Source organism: Podarcis melisellensis, assembly GCF_964234715.1.
Source record: "Podarcis melisellensis genome assembly, chromosome: 13".
NCBI lineage: Eukaryota > Metazoa > Chordata > Lepidosauria > Squamata > Lacertidae > Podarcis > Podarcis melisellensis.
Genome location: NC_138545.1, coordinates 40,419,572 through 40,438,923, shown reverse-complemented (window position 1 = coordinate 40,438,923; position 19,352 = coordinate 40,419,572). Strand labels below are relative to the sequence as shown.

At 44.4% G+C, this 19,352-nt stretch overlaps 1 protein-coding gene across 6 annotated transcripts in view; it reads left to right on the top strand.

Annotated features, from left to right (window-relative positions):
* NSF (N-ethylmaleimide sensitive factor, vesicle fusing ATPase) overlaps nt 1-19,352 on the top strand; it is a 99,228-nt gene that overhangs the window by 19,202 nt on the left and 60,674 nt on the right. For all 6 annotated transcript variants that reach the window (XM_081883997.1, XM_081883998.1, XM_081884001.1 and 3 more), the window contains exons 2-6: nt 3,794-3,879; nt 8,563-8,662; nt 11,601-11,640; nt 16,001-16,167; nt 18,181-18,288. In XM_081883997.1, coding sequence (XP_081740123.1) covers nt 3,794-3,879; nt 8,563-8,662; nt 11,601-11,640; nt 16,001-16,167; nt 18,181-18,288 — 501 coding nt within the window. The remainder of the gene's footprint in view (nt 1-3,793; nt 3,880-8,562; nt 8,663-11,600; nt 11,641-16,000; nt 16,168-18,180; nt 18,289-19,352) is intronic.

The window sequence follows — 19,352 nt, the reverse complement described above, 5'->3', positions numbered from 1 at the left end:
GTCTCCCTCGAAAGGTTGTGGACTCTCCTTCCTTGGAGGTTTTTAAGCAGAGGTTGGATGGCCACCTGTCATGGATGCTTGAGCTGAGATTCCAGCCCAGAAAGGAATAATAATAATAATAATAATAATAATAATAATAATAATAATAATAATTTATTTGTACCCCGCCCATCTGGCTGGGTTTCCCCAGTCACTCTGGGCCGCTTCCAACAAAGATTAAAAATACATTAAAATGTCACACATTAAAAACTTCCCTGAACAGGGCTGCCTTCAGATATCTTCTAAATGTCAGGTAGTTGTTTATCTCTTTGACATCTGGTGGGAGGGCGTTCCACCACCGAGAAGGCCCTCTGCCTGGTTCCCTGTAATCTCACTTCTTGCAGTGAGGGAACCACCAAAAAGCCCTCAGAGCTGGACCTCAGCGTCCGGGCAGAACGATGGGGGTGGAGACGCTCTTTCAGGTATACTGGGCCAAGGCCGTTTAGGGCTTTAAAGGTCAGCACCAACACTTTGAATTGTGCTCGGAAACGTACTGGGAGCCAATGTAGGTCTTTCAAGACCGGTGTTATGTGGTTTCGGCGGCCGCTCCCAGTCACCAGTCTAGCTGCTGCATTCTGGATTAGTTGTAGTTTCCGAGTCACCTTCAAAGGTAGCCCCACGTAGAGCACATTGCAGTAGTCCAAGCGGGTGATAACTAGAGCATGCACCACTCTGGCGAGGGCAGGTAGGGTCTCAGTCTGCGTACCTTGGGGTCCCTTCAAACTCTATGATTCTGTGATTCTAAGCTTGTGTAAGTGTGAGAAAGAGACAGAGATAGACAGAGGAGTCCCATATTACAGCTTATTCTGAGACTGACATCTCTCCAGTTCCCAGGAGGGGTGATGCTAGCATGGAAAAGGTCGGGGGGAGGAAGGCAGTAGACGAATGTGGCATCATCATTATCAACCTTTTATTCGACCGTCAGTCAGAAAAAAATACATTTGTCAATACACAGTTAAAACATCCAGGAAGATTTTAGAACTTAGCCAACACTAAAATGGGCTAAACAGATAGCCCCATATCAATACAGTCAGTTTTAGTCTGTAAAAGCTAAAAAAAAAGAAATTTGGCCACCAAGGAAAGTATAGCTCTAGTGACATTATTCAGTAAGTGTAAAACCTGGTTTTCTTTGGGTAGGAAGCTAAATTGACATAGGAGTGGGTCTATAAAATTTTGTCTAAGCTCTGCATAAGAAGGGCAAGTCAAGAGAATGTGTTCGGTGGACTCAACCACACCCATGGCACAATGACAGGTTCTCTGGGCGTATGGTACTCCCCTGTACCTTCCCCACAATATCGCAGAGTCAAGGACATTTAATCTAGCCGCTGTAAGAATGTGGCATACAAAGGTGTCATCGTGTACGTGTGGTTTGCAGTCAGCATGGGAAGTAAGGCTCACACTTCTCTTTATTCAAAACTGGGTTCTCAAACTGTGGTCTGCAGACTTGATTCAGGTGGTCTGCGGCAGGTCTGTGGATTTCTGGCTGAATATTCCACCACATGGAATATTCACATAGCTGTCAACATTTCCCCTTTTTTAAGGGAATTTCCCTTATTCCGAATAGGATTCCTCACAAGAAAAGGGAAAAGTTGACAGCTATGAATATTCATAGTGATTTTTAGTTTTATGGCTGCTTTTAAATTGTAACACAATAAGATACCATCTATGAGGAATAAAAGAAATCATTAAAGACATCGCAGAAAATCGTGCAGCATCTAGCACGGTGTGTCACTATTGCTAAAACAGGCAGAAAAATCATGATTTGGTCCACCGAGACCCCTCACCCATTTTCAAGTGATCTGTGGGAGAGGGTGGAGACATTTAATAACCCCTGATTGAAAAGCATTTATAATCTTCTTAATATTTTTAAATCTCTAAGCCGTATACAATATCTTTTAAAAAATGATAACAGTATCATTAAAAACAAAAATACAGCCTGAAGCCAATAAATGAAAGCATCTAAAAACAAATGCCTGGTTAGCCCACCGTATATTTTATGTAACGAGTTATAATCTGAAGGAAATAAATAATAAACTAAAGTGCGTCACTTAGCAGCCTTCTGCGTTGCATTGTTTTGGAGAAGGCAGATTCACACTCTGCTTCCTGACTGCATCTGGAGACACTGCTTTGAAGAACCTGATGGATCCAACAGGACGAGCCATTAACACTGTTCCCTTATTCATGTTCCCTGCTGCACTTTTGAGGGCACTCTGTTCTTGGCCTCTTCTCTTTTTGGAAGAGAGCTTGAGGCACCCTGCGTCCTCAGTCACATCACAGATTTTCATATTGCTTTGGGTTCACCCGTTTTGCTCCCTGTCAGGCTGCAGATGACTCATAGATCATTTCTGCTGCGCACACTTGCTCCCTTATCTTGCGGCAGATCAGTGCCCAAGTTAATCTTGTCCTCTGTGTTGTGGAAATTAATGCCAAGGGTTTGCATGTACAATATATGTCAGGACGTGAGGCTCTCCTGGCTTGCAGTTCAGAGCCATTTTTAGATCGTAATCTGCTTGCGAAGCGCCAAATTGTCTATTTTTGCTTGTGCAGCTACATAAGGCACCGTGCATGTGGATAACCTGTGATAATCTGTCAGGTCCCAAATGCCTGACTTGTGGGCTGTGTTAGAAACTCTGATATACAGTGGTACCTCGGGTTACATACGCTTCAGGTTACATACGCTTCAGGTTACATACGCTTCAGGTTACATACGCTTCAGGTTACAGACTCCGTTAACCCAGAAATAGTGCTTCAGGTTAAGAACTTTGCTTCAGGATAAGAACAGAAATTGTGTTCTGGCGGTGCGGCGGCAGCAGTAGGCCCCATTAACTAAAGTGGTGCTTCAGGTTAAGAACAGTTTCAGGTTAAGAACAGACCTCCAGAATGAATTAAGTTCTTAACCTGAGGTACCCACTATACAGTGGTACCTCGGGTTACAGATGCTTTGGGTTACAAACTCCGCTAACCAGAAAGTGGTTGCTCCAGGTTAAGAACTCCAGGGAAGGAACAGAAATCACCCTCCAGCGGTGCAGTGGCAGTAGGAGGCCCCATTATCAAAAGCACGCCTCAGGTTAAGAACAGTTTCAGGTTAAGAACGGACCTCTGGAATGAATTAAGTTCTTAACCTGAGGTACCACTGTATAAGCTTGGTATCAAATGGCTCAACTAACATGTTTGTTCTGCGGAGGTGTCCCCTTAGGCTGCCTTTCTCAACTGTGGGTCCCCAGATGATGTTGAACTATAACTCCCATCACCCCTAGCTAGCAAGGCCAGAGCTCAGGGATGATGGGAGTTGTAGTCCAACAACATCTGGGGACTCACAGGTTGAGAACCGCTGCTTTAGAGTACAGTGGTACCTTGGTGCTTGAACAGCTTGGCTCCTGAACAAATTGGCTCCCAAATGCTGCAAACCTGGAAGTAAGTGTTCTGGTTTGTGTACATTTTTCGGAAGCCAAACTTCCAACACGGCTTCTGATTGAGTGCAGGAAGCTCCTGCAGCCAATTGGAAGCCGTGCCTTGGTTTTGGAACGGTTTCGGGAGTCGAAGGGACTCCTGGAATGGATTAAGTTCGAGAACCAAGGGTACCGCTGTACTAGTATTCTGAATGCCAAGCAAGTGGTAAGCAGCTGATTTGCCTTTCCTGTTCCCTCCGGCTAATTAAAATGTGGACCTTAGAAAGCAAAGCCGTCTTGTATACATGTCCTATGATGTCTTGCTGCTCTGACCTTTTCTTGCATCTTCTCTGATTCCCTCATAGACTATGCAAGCTGCGAGATGTCCTACAGACGAACTCTCCTTAAGCAACTGTGCGGTGGTCAACGAAAAGGACTTTCAGTCTGGCTTGTAAGTTTTGGTGGTTATTATCCTCACACATTAATGGAGAATTTGCCTTTTCTTGCGGTGACTGGGGGAAAATAATTTACAGGAACCTACTGTTTCCTAGAGCCTTTAGTAGCTTATCTAGAGAGTATTGCAGGACGTTGTCTGGGCTGGTTGGACAATATATTGCTCCCAGGTTCCGATCCCCTAAAGGTGGAATGTTGCCAAAAAACAGTCATTCAAATGTTGTTGCTTTAGATTGCTTCTCTTACTAGAATAGAAGGCACTTCATGAATTAATGACATAAATCTAAAACAATTACCTGCTCCAAGCAATAAACCAATGAAAAATACAGCCTGAGCCTCGTAAAAGTGGAATACTCATAACCTGCCAGCCACAGGGCATAGTAAAAAGCTTTCAGGTGCAAATGTGTGTTTATGTTTCCTGAAAGTGAACAATTAGGCATTTGCAGTTTCATTAGTCTAAAGGTCCACCGCTCAGAATGACTCCAATCTCTTCTAGTGGAGATTTGAGGTGGCGCCTTTTGTTAGGAACGATTCTGCTTTGCAGAAAGCAATGCCACACCAAAAACATTCCCTGAGAAACATACAGCGCCTCTAACCCAGTTATAGCTGCCTGTCTGATGTGAGAATGTGACTTGGAGGCACAGACGATGCTTGGACACAACACTGCAAGTTTCATGAGTCTCACCCCCTCCCAGACCTCTGTCCTTTATATGGGAATGTTCAGGGATGCAGGAGAGGATATATTGTCTGATTATATCCTTATCCAACTTGTGTTAACAAGTTCCCCAATTTCAGCAGGGTAACGTTCCCTTCTTTTAAATTTGCAGCGGTTTCGTTTGCTCAGGCTCGCTAAAGCCTCTATAATAACTGTTCTGGTATTTTCCCCTTATTCCCTCATAAAATAGAAGAGACGACACAGTCTTTTGCAAAAGTATAAAAAGAGTTTACTCACATTCTGTTCACAATCAGATCCCAGAAGGCAGACTTAGCTTAATGAAGTAACATACACTTGGAATCTATCTCTTAAGAAGACAGTCCCTTTGTCCCCTCTTGGCTGGAAGCCAAGAGGGCATCTTTCGCTCAGTAGATGTTGTGTCTTCGATGCATGTGGTGAAAGAGAGAGAGAGATGGCTGCCCTGCTGTCATTACCTGCACAGGTGAGGCCACACCCACCTCTAGTCACATGCAGAGGAAGTCTGTCTCAGCCCAGAAGGAAACTGGAAGTTTACCTGCTGGCTGGACAAACATCCCTCCCCATGTGTAAACATGTTCACTCTAGGAATGTTGTACTTGACTGCTCTTGTGTTTCACATCCCAGACTTTATTGTCTAATGTTGTAAACAAAATCTTCCCTTTTTCCCTTCTGGGGTATTCAAGAGCCCGTATAGAGTCCTTAAGTGGGTTCCCTATTGGTAGGAGAAAATAACAGAGGCCAACCAAAGAATATTGAGAAGCAAAACAGCTAGTAAGCCTGATCTTTATTGATCTGTTGCAACAGGGTGCTCCCCTCACATGCAGGAAAGGAGGAGGACCCAGAACCGAGGTGTGGCTGCCCTTATATAGACATTTTAAATTCCCTGCGCTGGAGCTCAAGACCACCCCTCCATACATCATACATACATACTACAGAAAAGGTGGTCTACAACAGAAATTTGAATTTTGTTGTTTTTCCTGTCTACCAGGTTATCTGATAATGCCTTATCTGATTGCCTTTCCTGGTAGTCTGTCACCCTTTGAGATGGTGATTTCCCATTTCCTGAGACAATGGGAAGGCTCCCTGACCCCCTCCCTCCTTGCAGAGAAAACATTTGGTCAGTTTGGGAGTCAAAACGGTTTCAGGTTGGTCTTCCTGTGCTGATCTATGTACGTGCTTGGTTGGTACATTTATGAACATATATATATATATATATATATGCTTTCGTAGATTTTCATGGGTACAGGAATGCAGGTTTTGGTGTCCTCGGGTGTCTTCCCGTGTAAAAGTTGGGGTGTCTAGGCGACGTTTCGACGAGGTCTCACTCGTCATCTTCAGGCTGGTGCTTTCGGCTTCTTGTTACTGGAACAGAGCAGGATCTCAGTGTTTGAGTTCCTATAAATACTGTTGAGAACATTGGAGGCTATACACCACACCCCCTCAACAGTATTTATAGGAACTCAAACACTGAGATCCTGCTCTGTTCCAGTAACAAGAAGCCGAAAGCACCAGCCTGAAGATGACGAGTGAGACCTCGTCGAAACGTCGCCTAGACACCCCAACTTTTACACGGGAAGACACCCGAGGACACCAAAACCTGCATATATATATATATATATATAGGGACGTGGGTGGTGCTGTGGGTTAAACCACAGAGCCTAGGGCTTGCTGATCAGAAGGTCGGCGGTTCGAATCCCCGCGACGGGGTGAGCTCCCGTTGCTCAGTCCCTGCTCCTGTCTACCTAGCAGTTCGAAAGCATGTCAAAGTGCAAGTAGATAAATAGGTACCGCTCCGGCGGGAAGGTAAACGGCGTTTCCGTGCGCTGCTCTGGTTCGCCAGAAGCGGCATTGCCATGCTGGCCACATGACCGGGAAGCTGTATGCCGGCTCCCTCAGCCAATAAAGCAAGATGAGCGCCGCAACCCCAGAGTCGGCCACGACTGGACCTAATGGTCAGGGGTCCCTTTACCTTTACGTATTATATATATAAGACCTTAAATTTTATTATTACACTAACAAGAAGGAGTGTGATGGGCACCAGCAGTTCCCCCCCCCCATTGGGGGGGGGAGTAAAACACGGAAGGTGAGAGCTAGCTAATTTCTCACCTTAAAATGAGAAGAATTGTGTCTGCACGTTTTGTCTCGTACCTCGGGTACTACAACAGCTAGAGAAGCCTTTGTTTTTCAAATGAAAGCTGGGAATCTGGGAGTTACGTTTCACCCCCCGGGGTGGGGGACTGTCCTCCCTCGCCTCACTGTGGGCACTCAGCACCAACTCCTCCTTCTGTGGCGACAGCGAGGTATCAGCTGGGACCTCAGAACATCGCCGATTGTGCAACCATGTATGTTTATCAGTGCTGAGAAATGCATATGGTTCTCCTTCCCAGTCTCATTTGTAGCGACTACATGGATGGTTTTTCTTCAGCACCTGTCACATTTGGGATTAGAAAGGCCCGTGTGGGGGAGGCGTGGTGGTGGAAAAGATGAGGACGCTCCCATGGTAACCGGTGTAAGGGATGGGAAACTGCTTTCTCTGTACATTAGTGAGAGAACACTGTTTATGGCATTCTTCCTTATGAGTCAGTGGAGATGTGTGTATGTACATTTGCGGCTTCCTTTGAGTTCCCAGTTTTTCTCTGCAACCGTGAAGCTGACATTCACATTTCATTTATACTGCAGACCAACGCTGGTAAAATCCCTGAAACAGATATTTGCCCTGCAGAAAACTACCTGCTCAGGCATGCCTTAAAGCTGAAACCTGTGTGGATTGCATACAGATTATGGGCTCAACCACGATTCCACTTGTCCTGCGATTTCCAGTCACGGGTCTGAGAATTTTTAATCTTTTAAAACCCGTTGTTTACTACTGAATCGAGGAAAAGATATTGATCAGGTTTTCTGCAAATAGATGTTTGTCCTGATTCAGCAGTAACCAGCAGGTTTAACCATGGAAAAGCGGCGGAACAAGAAAAAAGAAAAAAGAAACCCTCTCAGACCCATGAAAAGAAATCACAAGAGAAGTGAGCCCCACGTTTGTTGCATTTTGTTCCCATTGAAATCAGTGGGGCTTAAGTTAGTCATGACTAACTTTTCTGAAGGATTTTAATAGAGTCACCGTGCAGATAGTTTGGATCCCAGCCTTATAAGCTATATGGAATCCCCTTATTCATTCCTGAATGTGCATATCCTTGAGGGCATAACTGTGTAGCAGGAAGCTGCCCTGTCCTCCTGGGTTGTACACCGTCACTTGTTCTGCTGCTAGATCTGATGGGAAGTGCCCTTCCCACAAGGGATCGCTCTTTTATCAAGGGCAAGGCAGCCAGAACTGACCTCAGTTGCTCTTCTTGACAGCCGGAATCTGCATGGGAAGAGCTATATTGCTGTGACTTGAAGAACATGTTCTCTGTGCTGGGATGCTTCCAAGGAAGTGGGGGCATTTGCCGGGAATATTGGAACAATCTGAGGGTCTTTTGGGCCAAGGGAAACTGCTTTATACTGAATCAGACTGTCAGCCCAGCCAGCTCAATACTGACTAGATTCTGCCGTGCTGAAGAAGGATTTCACGAAACAGTGGGTATATCCGGAATCACTGTTCACTACGTCTTCTTGCGGACCACTTCGGCAGCGTTGGACATCATAAAAACAAAGCTTTAAGGCTTGTTTTCATCAGATAAGGATCTGACCTGTTGCTTCTTTCAGAGACTTGCATAGTTTACAAAGACTTTCAGAGACTTATAAGACCTGTGTTAAATTGGCTCTATGTTTATTTCATATATTTCGTATTGTTCAATGTTTCGTATAGATTATATAAAGAGTTTATATTGATATTGTGTTGTTGTACTTGGTCATTGTGTTGCCTTGGATATTACCTATCAGGATTTCAGGCAGGGTTCTCTCCCAGCACTACCTGGGAGATGCCAAATTTTGATGCTGGAACTTTCTGCACGGGGTGTAGCAAGCCTTGTCCATTTCTCTTCCCCCTTGCAGGCATGTAGTTGTGAAGACCTCCCCGAACCACAAATACATTTTTACGCTAAGAACTTACTCCTCCGTTGTCCCAGGCAGCATCGCCTTCAGTTTACCACAGGTATGTTTTTGACTGTTTATTGCTTGATTGGCCAAGAGTGAAATGGAACTTCATACTAAAAGCTATGGCTGTGTGTTGTTTTTTCAACCCACAAAAATGCAAAACCTGCATATTAAAGTTGGCTTCCCAGGGACATCTGGTCAGTCACTGTTGGGGAGTCAGAGTGTTGGACTTGGAAACACCTTTTGGTCTGATGTGGCAAGGAAGAAGAAGAGTTTGGATTTGATATCCCGCTTTATCACTACCCGAAGGAGTCTCAAAGTGGCTAACATTCTCCTTTCCCTTCCTCCCCCACAACAAACACTCTGTGAGGTGAGTGGGGCTGAGAGACTTCAGAGAAGTATGACTAGCCCAAGCATGTGGAGGAGCGGGGAATCGAACCCGGTTCACCAGATTACGAGTCCACCGCTCTTAACCACTACACCACGCTGCGGAAAGCAAGATTGTTTAAGAGTAGAGAGCCATGAAGTATCTCTTATCTCATTCCTCAGAAAGGATGGCTGCTGTCATGTGATGCATCCCATCAGTCAGCTGCTCCGAGACCATGTAACACCGGTCCTGAAAGACCCACATTGTCTCCCAGTATGTTTCTGAGCACAATTCAAAGTGTTGGTGCTGACCTTTAAAGCCCTAAAAGGCCTCGGTCCAGTATACCTGAAGGAATGTCTCCACCCCCATTGTTCAGTCCGGACACTGAGGTCCAGCTCTGAGGGCCTTCTGATGGTTCCCTCGCTGCGAGAAGTGAGGTTACAGGGAACCAGGCAGAGGGCCTTCTCGGTAGTGGCACCCACCCCATGGAATGCCCTTCCATCAGATGTCAAGGAAATAAACAACTATCTGACTTTTAGAAGACATCTGAAAGCAGCCCTGTTTAGGGATGTTTTTAATGTTTGATCTTTTATAGTGTTTTTAGTATTCTGTTGGGAGCTGCCCAGAGTGGGCAGAATAATAATAATAATAATAATAATAATAATAATAATAATAATAATAATTTTGGCCTTCTGCTTGGATTCCCTGCCATGGCTTCAGCCCTCTTAAACACAAGCAATGGGGAACAGAGGGTTATAGCTTCCCTGGGAAAGCAGTGCTGCTGCTAAATAATCTCCCAGTGATCTGGTACAGTACTTGCAAATCTCCACTGTTGCGCCAGCATGCTGGATATTTAGCAGCAACACTTTGCAGTGTGTGATTAATCTCCTTGGCTTCCCTGAACCTCCTGCAGTGTCAGCAAACACTTTGAACCTGTGAATCAAGTGCAGCCTAGCTTGGGGAGTGAACTGCTAGATGAGATTTTTCCTTTCCTCTTTTCAACAAAACAGCAAAAGAGGAATAGCCTACAGGGCTGGGAATTGCAAAAGAGGATTTTCTCTCAGTTTTTTCTTTTTTTATTCAACAACTCTGTAAGGGTGCTGGCTTGGGAGACCAGGCTGCAAATCTTTCTTTCTGTCTCTGACTCATCTGGAGGTGTTATGGAAAACCTCTGTTCCCCTGCCTTGAGGAGTGAGGAAGATAAAGATGAACCACCATGAGGAGATCATGTTCCTAATCAAAAGGCTTAGATGGGTCAGGCTAAATAGCAATCTGAATAAAACTACTAAGTTTCTAATACAGCTAGGCATTTTGCAAAAAATTAAAATCGAGATCCTGTTCACAAGCTTATGCCGGTAATCAAAGCAATCAACAGAGAGGAAGAAAAAACCTGGAGAGGAATCTAAAAATATAGATTGCGTTGGCAAGTGCTAACTGAAACAAGTAGGTTTTGAGACACCTTCTTAAAGTGGGTGGCATTGAACAGATTGGATCTCCCCATTTCAAATACAGGGAGCTGCTGGCAGAAATGCACACAGTTCAGAAACGGAAGTGGAAATTTCTGGTTCATAAAGCATGCATGCAGAGTTTGAGGCGAGAACAAGTTGAAAGATAAGGACATAGTTCACTTTAAAGTTAATTAGCAGTGCTTTAAACAGAATGAAGAGAAGACTCCCTGGAAAAGACCCTGATGTTGGGAAAGATGGAGGGCACAAGGAGAAGGGGACGACAGAGGACGAGATGGTTGGACAGTGTTCTTGAAGCTACTGACATGAGTTTGACCAAACTGCGGGAGGCAGTGGAAGACAGGAGTGCCTGGTGTGCGCTGGTCCATGGGGTCATGAAGAGTCGGACACGACTAAATGACTAAGCAACAATAAACAGAATATGATAGGGGTTCAGTGGTCAGTGCAACAATGGAGTAGCATAATCCGTGCTATGGATTCGCAAACCTAGTTGAACAAATGTGGCTACGAAATCGCTTGAGACCTACTTGCTTGCTTGCCATTGCTCTCTTCCTCAGCAGGCTAGAGGCAAAAACACTTCAAAAGGCAGGGGACCTGCATATAATACCTAGCTTTTATAAGGCACTTTAGCATATTCAGAACACATCACATTATCTTTTTGTTTGTCCAAACAACAACCTTGTATGGTAGGCCAGTGGTCTCACCCCCCCGTTGCGTATAGGGTGGGGTATTTGGGAGATGGCTGTCAAAGTAAAGAGCTGTGACAGCGACTTCTTGACATTAGCTCAAACCTTTAGCCACTATGCTGTCAGGACTCTCATACAGGCTATAGTCATGTGAATGTCATAAACTCTTATTGAGGATACGACTTGTAGCATGCTTGCAAAAAATTGCATATCCTTCCTCCAGCTTTGAAATTTTGTTTTTAGTTGTGACAACGAGATGTTTTTCCCCCTAGCTCCTATATCTATCTATCTATCTATCTATCTATCTATCTATCTATCATCTATCTATCTATCTATCTATCTATCTATCTATCTATCTATCATCTATCAACTATCTGTCTATCTATCATCTATCTATCTATCTATCTATCTATCTATCTATCTATCTATCTATCTATCATCTATCTATCTATCTATCATCTTTTTGTTCTCTTTCAGAGAAAATGGGCTGGGCTTTCAATCGGCCAAGACATCGATGGTAAGTTTTTCCTGTAAGTTTGTTTATGGTACAGTCGTACCTTGGAAGTCGAACGGAATCCATTCCGGAAGTCCGTTCGACTTCTGAAATGTTCGAAAACCAAATCACAGCTTCCAACTGGCTGCAGGAAGCTCCTGCAGCCAATTGGAAGCCGTGGAAGCTCCATCGGACATTCGGCTTCCCAAAGAACATTTGAAAACTGGAACAGTCACTTCCAGTTTTCGATTGTTCGGGAGCCGGAATGTTCGACTCCCAATGTGTTTGGTACAACTGTATATAACTTGGTTTTTCTAAAGGTATTTGTATCAGTAGATTGCACTGAGTCAAAAGTAACTAAATTTTCTTGCTCAAATCATTTCTATATTTTGTTTATGAAAGTGGCTTCTGCCTTGTTGCTGTTATTTTGGGATACCTGTTAACAGCTAAATCAAAGGCAATATATAAAATAAATAAATGATTGCCACCTGATGCTAGCATGTGCTGAGTGAAACAAAAAGTCTTCAGGGTTTATTTGTTTTTAAGAAAAAACAGATGTAACAGATTAAATCCCCTTTAGTGGTGCATTTCAAATACAGACAGCAGTTAAAGGGAGGAAAAGATGCCATGCTGTCAAAACAGAATTTGTGGTTTTGAAATGAACAATGAAAACAAGGCAGAATGAAACACAGAAACCAATGAATCAATACATTTAAAAGTTATTGACATGAATGGCAATCTTGTATCCATTTAAATGGGTGCGAGCCCCATTGAATTAAATAGGATTTCTGAGTAAAGGTGCATAAGATTGTACTGAAAAGCACCAAATGTTGAAAGGATAGGCGAATTAACAAAGATAAATACAGAATGGAATAATATGACCATATTAACAGGATAAGTAAGTTGAGTAGAGCAACTAAAAGCTGAAATAAAAGGTTGAAGATGAGACCAAGATTAAACCAACTAGTAAAGAATTAAAATAATCCAAATGAGAAAGAAACTAGGGGCAAACTGAATAATGAGCCAAATGAATTTGAAAGAGAAGTCCAAATCTCAGATTAAGCAGCGGGTAGCTACAGACTTTTAGGGATGCAGGTGGCGCTGTGGGTTAAACCACAGAGCCTAGGACTTGCTGATCAGAAGGCCGGCAGATTCGAATCCCTGCGACGGGGTGAGCTCCCGTTGCTCGGTCCCTGCTTCTGCCAACCTAGCAGTTCAAAAGCACCTTAAAGTGCAAGTAGATAAATAGGTACCACTCCGGCGGGAAGGTAAATGGCATTTCCATGCGCTGCTCTGGTTGCCAGTAGCGGCTTAGTCCTGCTGGCCACATGACCCGGAAGCTGTACGCCGGCTCCCTCGGCCAATAACTGAATGTTGTCAGTGTAAAAAAAAGATAACTTCAAAGGAGCAAATAAGAGGACTAAGAGGATGACGTTATAAAAAATATACCAGTAAAGGACTGTGTGCAGAAATGCAAAGTGTTCTTGGATAGGAATAAGCCTGGAACATCTGCTCAGAGCAATGTACAGTGGTACCTCAGGTTACATACCCTTCAGGCTATATACACTTCAGGTTACAGACTCCGCTAACCCAGAAATAGTGCTTCAGGTTAAGAACTTTGCTTCAGGATGAGAACATAATTTATCTGACTGGTTATTGTCAATAGAAAGTTTGTGAGTGTTTATTCAAAGCCTGCCAAGGAGTCCAGTTCACTTTGTTGCTTCTTTAAGTACTTTGTGAAAGGTTCCCGTTCATCTTTAAAGTCATAGTTATTCTTGTCCCGTAGTTTATGTGTCAATTTTGCCAATTCTACATAGTCCATCAGTTTCTCTTGCCATAGTTGTTTAGTCGGGGTTTCCTCGTTCTTCCATCCTTTTGCTTTTAAGACTCTTGCCAGCATTGTCGCATACATGAAGATATTTTTCGGCTTCCTTGGTGGGTCTTTTCCTACAATCCCTAACAGAAATGGTTCAGGTTTCTTAACAAATGTTAGATGGAACTTTTTCTTCAATTCATTGTATATCATTTCCCAAAACTTTTAAATGTCATTACAATCCCACCAATCGCCTTCTCAATCCGGCCTGCAGACGGTCTGGGAATCAGTGTGTTTTTACATGAGCAGAATGTGTCCTTTTATTTAAAATGCATCGCTGGGTTATTTGTGGGGCCTGCCTGGTGTTTTTACGCGGGTAGAATATGTGCTTTTATTTAAAATGCATCTCTGGGTTATTTGTGGGGCATAGGAATTTGTTCATTATCCCCCCCCCCTTCAAAATACAGTCTGGCCCCCCACCAGGTGTGAGGGATAGTGGACCGGCCCACGGCTGAAGAAGGTTTCTGACCCCTGTTCTAAAAGGTGCACTCTTAATAGTGATATCGCCGTGCACTGTCCAAGGTGCTGGATAAACAAGTTAATGGAAAAACAAGTTAATGGAAACCTAGGTTGAAGTTGGTATAATTCTGGGGATGGGCAGAGGGATATTAAAGAAGCAGGAAGCTGTGGGTTACCGTGCATTGCGCAGTAAAAGTAAATTTGTACATTGCCCAGTTATATGAAACTAACAGCACTACTGGGCATTGTGTACTGGTGTTTTAGACAAAGCTGTGCCGTCATTCATGATGCCTTAAAGTGGTAATTACATAAGCTGCATCTTTGGTGTGGCTCTTAATTCTCATTCACTCTGAAAATGAGAGCACGGAGGCCCCCATTGGCATTGCGATGCATCTCCAATAATTGGAACTTGCAACGAGAAACGGAAGATGGGTCCCGACTTGCAATGTTTATCTTTTTTGCTAAGAGCAGGAGAAGGCTGGGGAGCTACTTGCATCGGCGTAATGACTGTATTCTCTTTCCACTTAGAGGTTTCTTTCTGGAGGTTTGTGCCAGGAAGCAAATTCCCTGTAGGCAGCATGGAAACTGTCCCCTACCAATTGGATGCTTACAACATGTGCGCATTATGGAGGTGGCGTTATGCTTCTGAGGGCTGAAGCATATATCAAGTAGATGCATGAATGTCAAATTTTTGTTTCTCTCACCCTTCAATGTCCCCAAGAAACAGAAACCAGGGTGCCTCTTTTTTCTTCTCTAGCGGAGGCAACCAGGGCTCCCATCTGCTTTATTTTGTTGTCACAATATTATGGGGGAAATTGCAAAAATTAGACGGACTTAAAAACAAAACCCAAAATGGATTGACCATGAGACTAGTTCATTTTGTCTCTGAAACAGCCTGATATATTGATTTCGTGGTTTTCACTCTCTTAATAGTCACCAACCATGAAATCTAATTCAAAGTTAATGGCTTAGGCGCTTTTGAAAAATATATATAACCCCTGTTGCTCATTATGCTTTGATTTCTGCTTACTTCGGAAATTTTGCTCCTTGTTCCTTCCCTTATGGAGGCACCAGAGCTTCTGCTTGGCTCAAGGAGCACCCAGAAGATCAAGGAGAATTTCCTGCTCCTGCTTATTATTATTATTATTCTCATTTCTATACCGCTTTATATTTTTAAGACAAAATCTCAAAGCACTTTACAACACATTAAAAACATCAAATAAAACAATCCAGAATAAAACGGTACTGTACCAAATAAAGTCGAATACAGTTGTACCTCGGAAGTCGAATGGAAACCATTCCGGAAGTCCATTCAACTTCCAAAACGTTTGGAAACCAAGGTGCGGCTTCTGATTGGCTGCAGGAAGCTCCTGCAGCCAATCAGAACCCCACAGAACCCACGTCGGACATTCGGGTTCCAAAGAACATTCGCAAACTGGAACGCTCACTTCCGGGTTTGTGGCATTCGGGAGCCAAAACGTTCGACTCCCAAGGCGTTCAACTTCTGAGGTATGGCTGTATAAAGTATACATTCAAAGCAACATAATTAACAGGTGACTAAAACATTATCTTAAAGATTTCAAAATAAAACATTACTGAAGGAAGTCAAGTATAAAATGCACATTTAAAACAGCACAATTAACAAGAGAATGAAATATTATTGTAAGCATTGAACATATATACTGCTGTTGCTGCCAATTCTGCCATTGGTGGTTTATGGTGGGTGACGGTTGTGGAAGTTCAGGCTCGATGACCTGGGTCTGCACTAAGAGTCAGCCAAGATACTCTTGGTTCATTTTTATACCCTCCAAGGAGGCCTCACCGTACATTACAGCACAAGGTCATAAAATAGTTGATAATCACATTAAAATGGCATTGCCATTATTCATCATTTCCATTTCCTTGGTTAAGTGTTTGTTGATTTAAGCGTTTGTTGAAGACCCTTTCTATGTTCTTTGGGGACGTGGTTCTTAAGGGGATGTTGGCGAATGACCTGAACTGAGATCCTTCAGCACTCCGCTGACGTTTGTGCTTTCCCTGCCTCCCACACAGTTTCCGTGTATAACTTTGATAAGACCAAGCAGTGCGTCGGCACGATGACTATTGAGATAGACTTCTTGCAGAAGAAGAGCATCGACTCCAACCCGTATGATTCTGACAAAATGGCGGCCGAGTTCATCCAGCAATTCAACAACCAGGCCTTCACAGTGGGGCAGCAGGTTTGTGGTCTTTATATGCGATTCTCACTTAGCGTTGAAACCATTTCTCCCTTCTGAGGACTCGATTACTCCAATCTTGCAAATCGCCAACCGCAGTTCACTAGAAAGCGAATCTTTGCAAAGAAATCAGTTGCACGCTCTTTCTTTTAGACAGCAAATGATAAAGAGAGTTGTTTGTAGGTGGATGGCTTGTACACTTTTTTGTAGACTGGACCCTTTTGAGGATTTACCGTATTTTTCGCTCCATAGGACGCACCCGACCATAGGACGCACCTTGTTTAAGAGGGGGAGAACAAGGGGGGAAAAATTCTCCCCCTCTCTGCTCAGCGCTCCTTCAGCGAAGCGGCAGGAGAAACAGAGTCCCTTCAATTTCTCCTCCCGCTTCACTGAAGGGGCGTTGTGCAGCTCTCCCTCTCTGCTGAAGCCAGTCTTGCTCTCCCGGCTTCAACGAAAGGAACCCAAAGCCTTTGTAGTTCAGCGGGAACTCGCGCTGCGCTCCAAAGGCTTCAGGTTCCTTTTGCTGAAGCCGGGAGAGCAAGACTCCCTCTGCGCTTTGGAGGCCTCGCATTGCTATCGCTGAAGGCCAAGAGCCTGCATTCGCTCCATAGGACGCACACACATTTCCCTTTCATTTTTGGAGGGGGAAAAAGTGCGTCCTATAGAGCGAAAAATACGGTATTTGAAAAGAAGTGGGGTTTTTTAGGACCAGCGTTAGACAAGGCTCTTTTTTAGAAGCCCACTCAAGGAGTTCTTGACCCAGGATAATGAGCTTGTATATTCAGGCAGAGTTTCTGCAACCATGAAGGATAAAAAAGAGAACCATGAAAGCTGAAATTCTGAGTTGCATTAAAAAAAGAAGAATCTTTAGGTTCTGCACTAGTACCCTTGAGGCTGGAGAGAGCATATGCTCCCCCCTCCCCAAAGCCCTACAGCTGGCCAGCATTCTGTGGTCATTTATTTCTCCCTCTTGGGCTTTTTAACAAAAATGTTACTAAAGATTTTTGGCCTTCCATGAGTCCCCACCGGCTTCCAAAAATAGTTTGCGAACCAGAACAGTCACTTCTGGGTTTCTGCCGTTTGGGAGCCAAAACGTTCGAGAACTAAGCTGTTTGAAAACCAAGGTATGACTGTAACAATAACGTGAGAAAAAAAAGTAAAAACAGGATGACATATACATATATATAGGCATTGAAGGGACACGGACAAGCCTAGGACTTGCTGATCAAAAGGTCGGCGGTTCGAATCCCCGCGACGGGGTGAGCTCCCGTTGCTCAGTCCCTGCTCCTGCCAACCTAGCAATTCGAAAGCACAACATGCAAGTAGATAAACAGGTACCGCTCCAGCAGGGAGGTAAACGGTGTTTCCGTGTGCTGCTCTGGTTCGCCAGAAGCGGCTTAGTCATGCTGGCCACATGACCCAGAAGCTGTACGCCGGCTCCCTTGGCCACTAAAGCGAGATGAGCACTGCAACCCCAGAGTCACCTGCCACTGGACCTAACGGTCAAGGGGTACCTTTACCTTTACCTATATATAGGCATTATCCCATATACCTTAGCCAATTGTTAAAAGCCCACCCAAAGAGAAATGTCTTACAGAAGTGCTGCTTGATATTCACAGTTGGACTTGGTCAGACTTGTGAGAGGAAAAGCGCCTTGGTCTAGTGAAAGAGCCCATGGGGCAAACAGCCAGGAGTTTCAGAACCATGGATAGCTCCAGTTAGCAACTTGCTCCAGCAAAGGCTAGAGGTGCAACTGAAGCCTTTTGAGCTTCTGGGTCCAATCTACCTTGCCTAGGCTTCATTCCCTTTGTGAAAACTGCATTCCTTGAAAGGGCTGGCCTGCAGGGAGACATTGCCTCTCCTCGCTGTGCTGTTGGACCGATGTGATGGCTTAGGAGGGAGGGGCCCAAATAAATCACGCACTGGAGCTTCATTTGTTTGTTGGCTGCCACTCTAGCCACGAAAATGCAGGCAAGTGTTTCAATAACCTTATTTTCCTTCACTTTGTTTGTACAGCTTGTGTTTAGCTTCAACGACAAGCTTTTTGGCCTCTTGGTCAAGGACATTGAAGCCATGGATCCCAGTATCCTTAAAGGAGAGCCGGCCACAGGGAAAAAACAGAAGGTAAGAACTGGATCTCCCTTTCTGAGCTACCTCAATGTAAATTGCAATGATTGGAAATGGAATGTGTGAAGAGAGTCCACTAATCCTGAGGCAATGCCCTGATTGTGGACTTTCTGAGAGCACCTTGTCACTCAGTGCTGGACCAACTGTATCCTTGGCCGTATCCTGGCAAGGAGGTTCATCTTGGGTACAGTGATACAGAAATGCTGATCTGTATTGGCTTATTCACACATCCATTTCCCATCTTAATTAGTGGGGAACAAGCATCTGATTAATATCTCCTTTTCATTCTGCAAAATATACAAGCAAAATCCCAACCCTGAGCTGTCAGGCTAGAATGATTCCATAATCTTACCCCCACCAAGATAATCCTACTTAACAACCAAATCAATCCTTTAAAAAAAAGAGGAGAGAGGAAATGGGGGGCAGAAGATAATGGAAGACTGCTATAGTAAAGGTAAAGGGACTCCTGACCGTTAGGTCCAGTCGTGGCCGACTCTGGGGTTGTGGCGCTCATCTCGCTTTACTGGCCGAGGGAGCCGGCGTACAGCTTCCGGGTCATGTGGCCAGCATGACTAAGCCGATTCTGGCAAACCAGAGCAGCGCACGGAAACGCTGTTTACCTTCCCGCCGGAGTGGTACCTATTTATCTACTTGCACTTTGACGTGCTTTCGAACTGCTAGGTTGGCAGGAGCCAGGACTGAGCAACGGGAGCTCACCCCGTCGTGGGGATTCGAACCGCCGACCTTCTGATCGGCAAGTCCTAGGCTCTGTGGTTTAACCCACAGCGTCACCCACGTCCCAAGACTGCTATACCTAGGGTTTAAAAAATGGAGTATGACTCGCAAGAAGCTTCTAGGAATTAATCTGAAATCCTCCCAAATGTGTCAGGAATATCCTTCTGCCAAAATGGGGAACATGCTGGTTTGAATCAGCTTTTAATTAACCAGGGTTCGTGCCAATTCCACCCTCCCTGCCCCGGAGATCTGTGTTATTTCATAAAGAGGTAAATCTCTTTTACATCTTTGTTTTTGTCGTGCCCACTTTTATATATGGTGCCAGC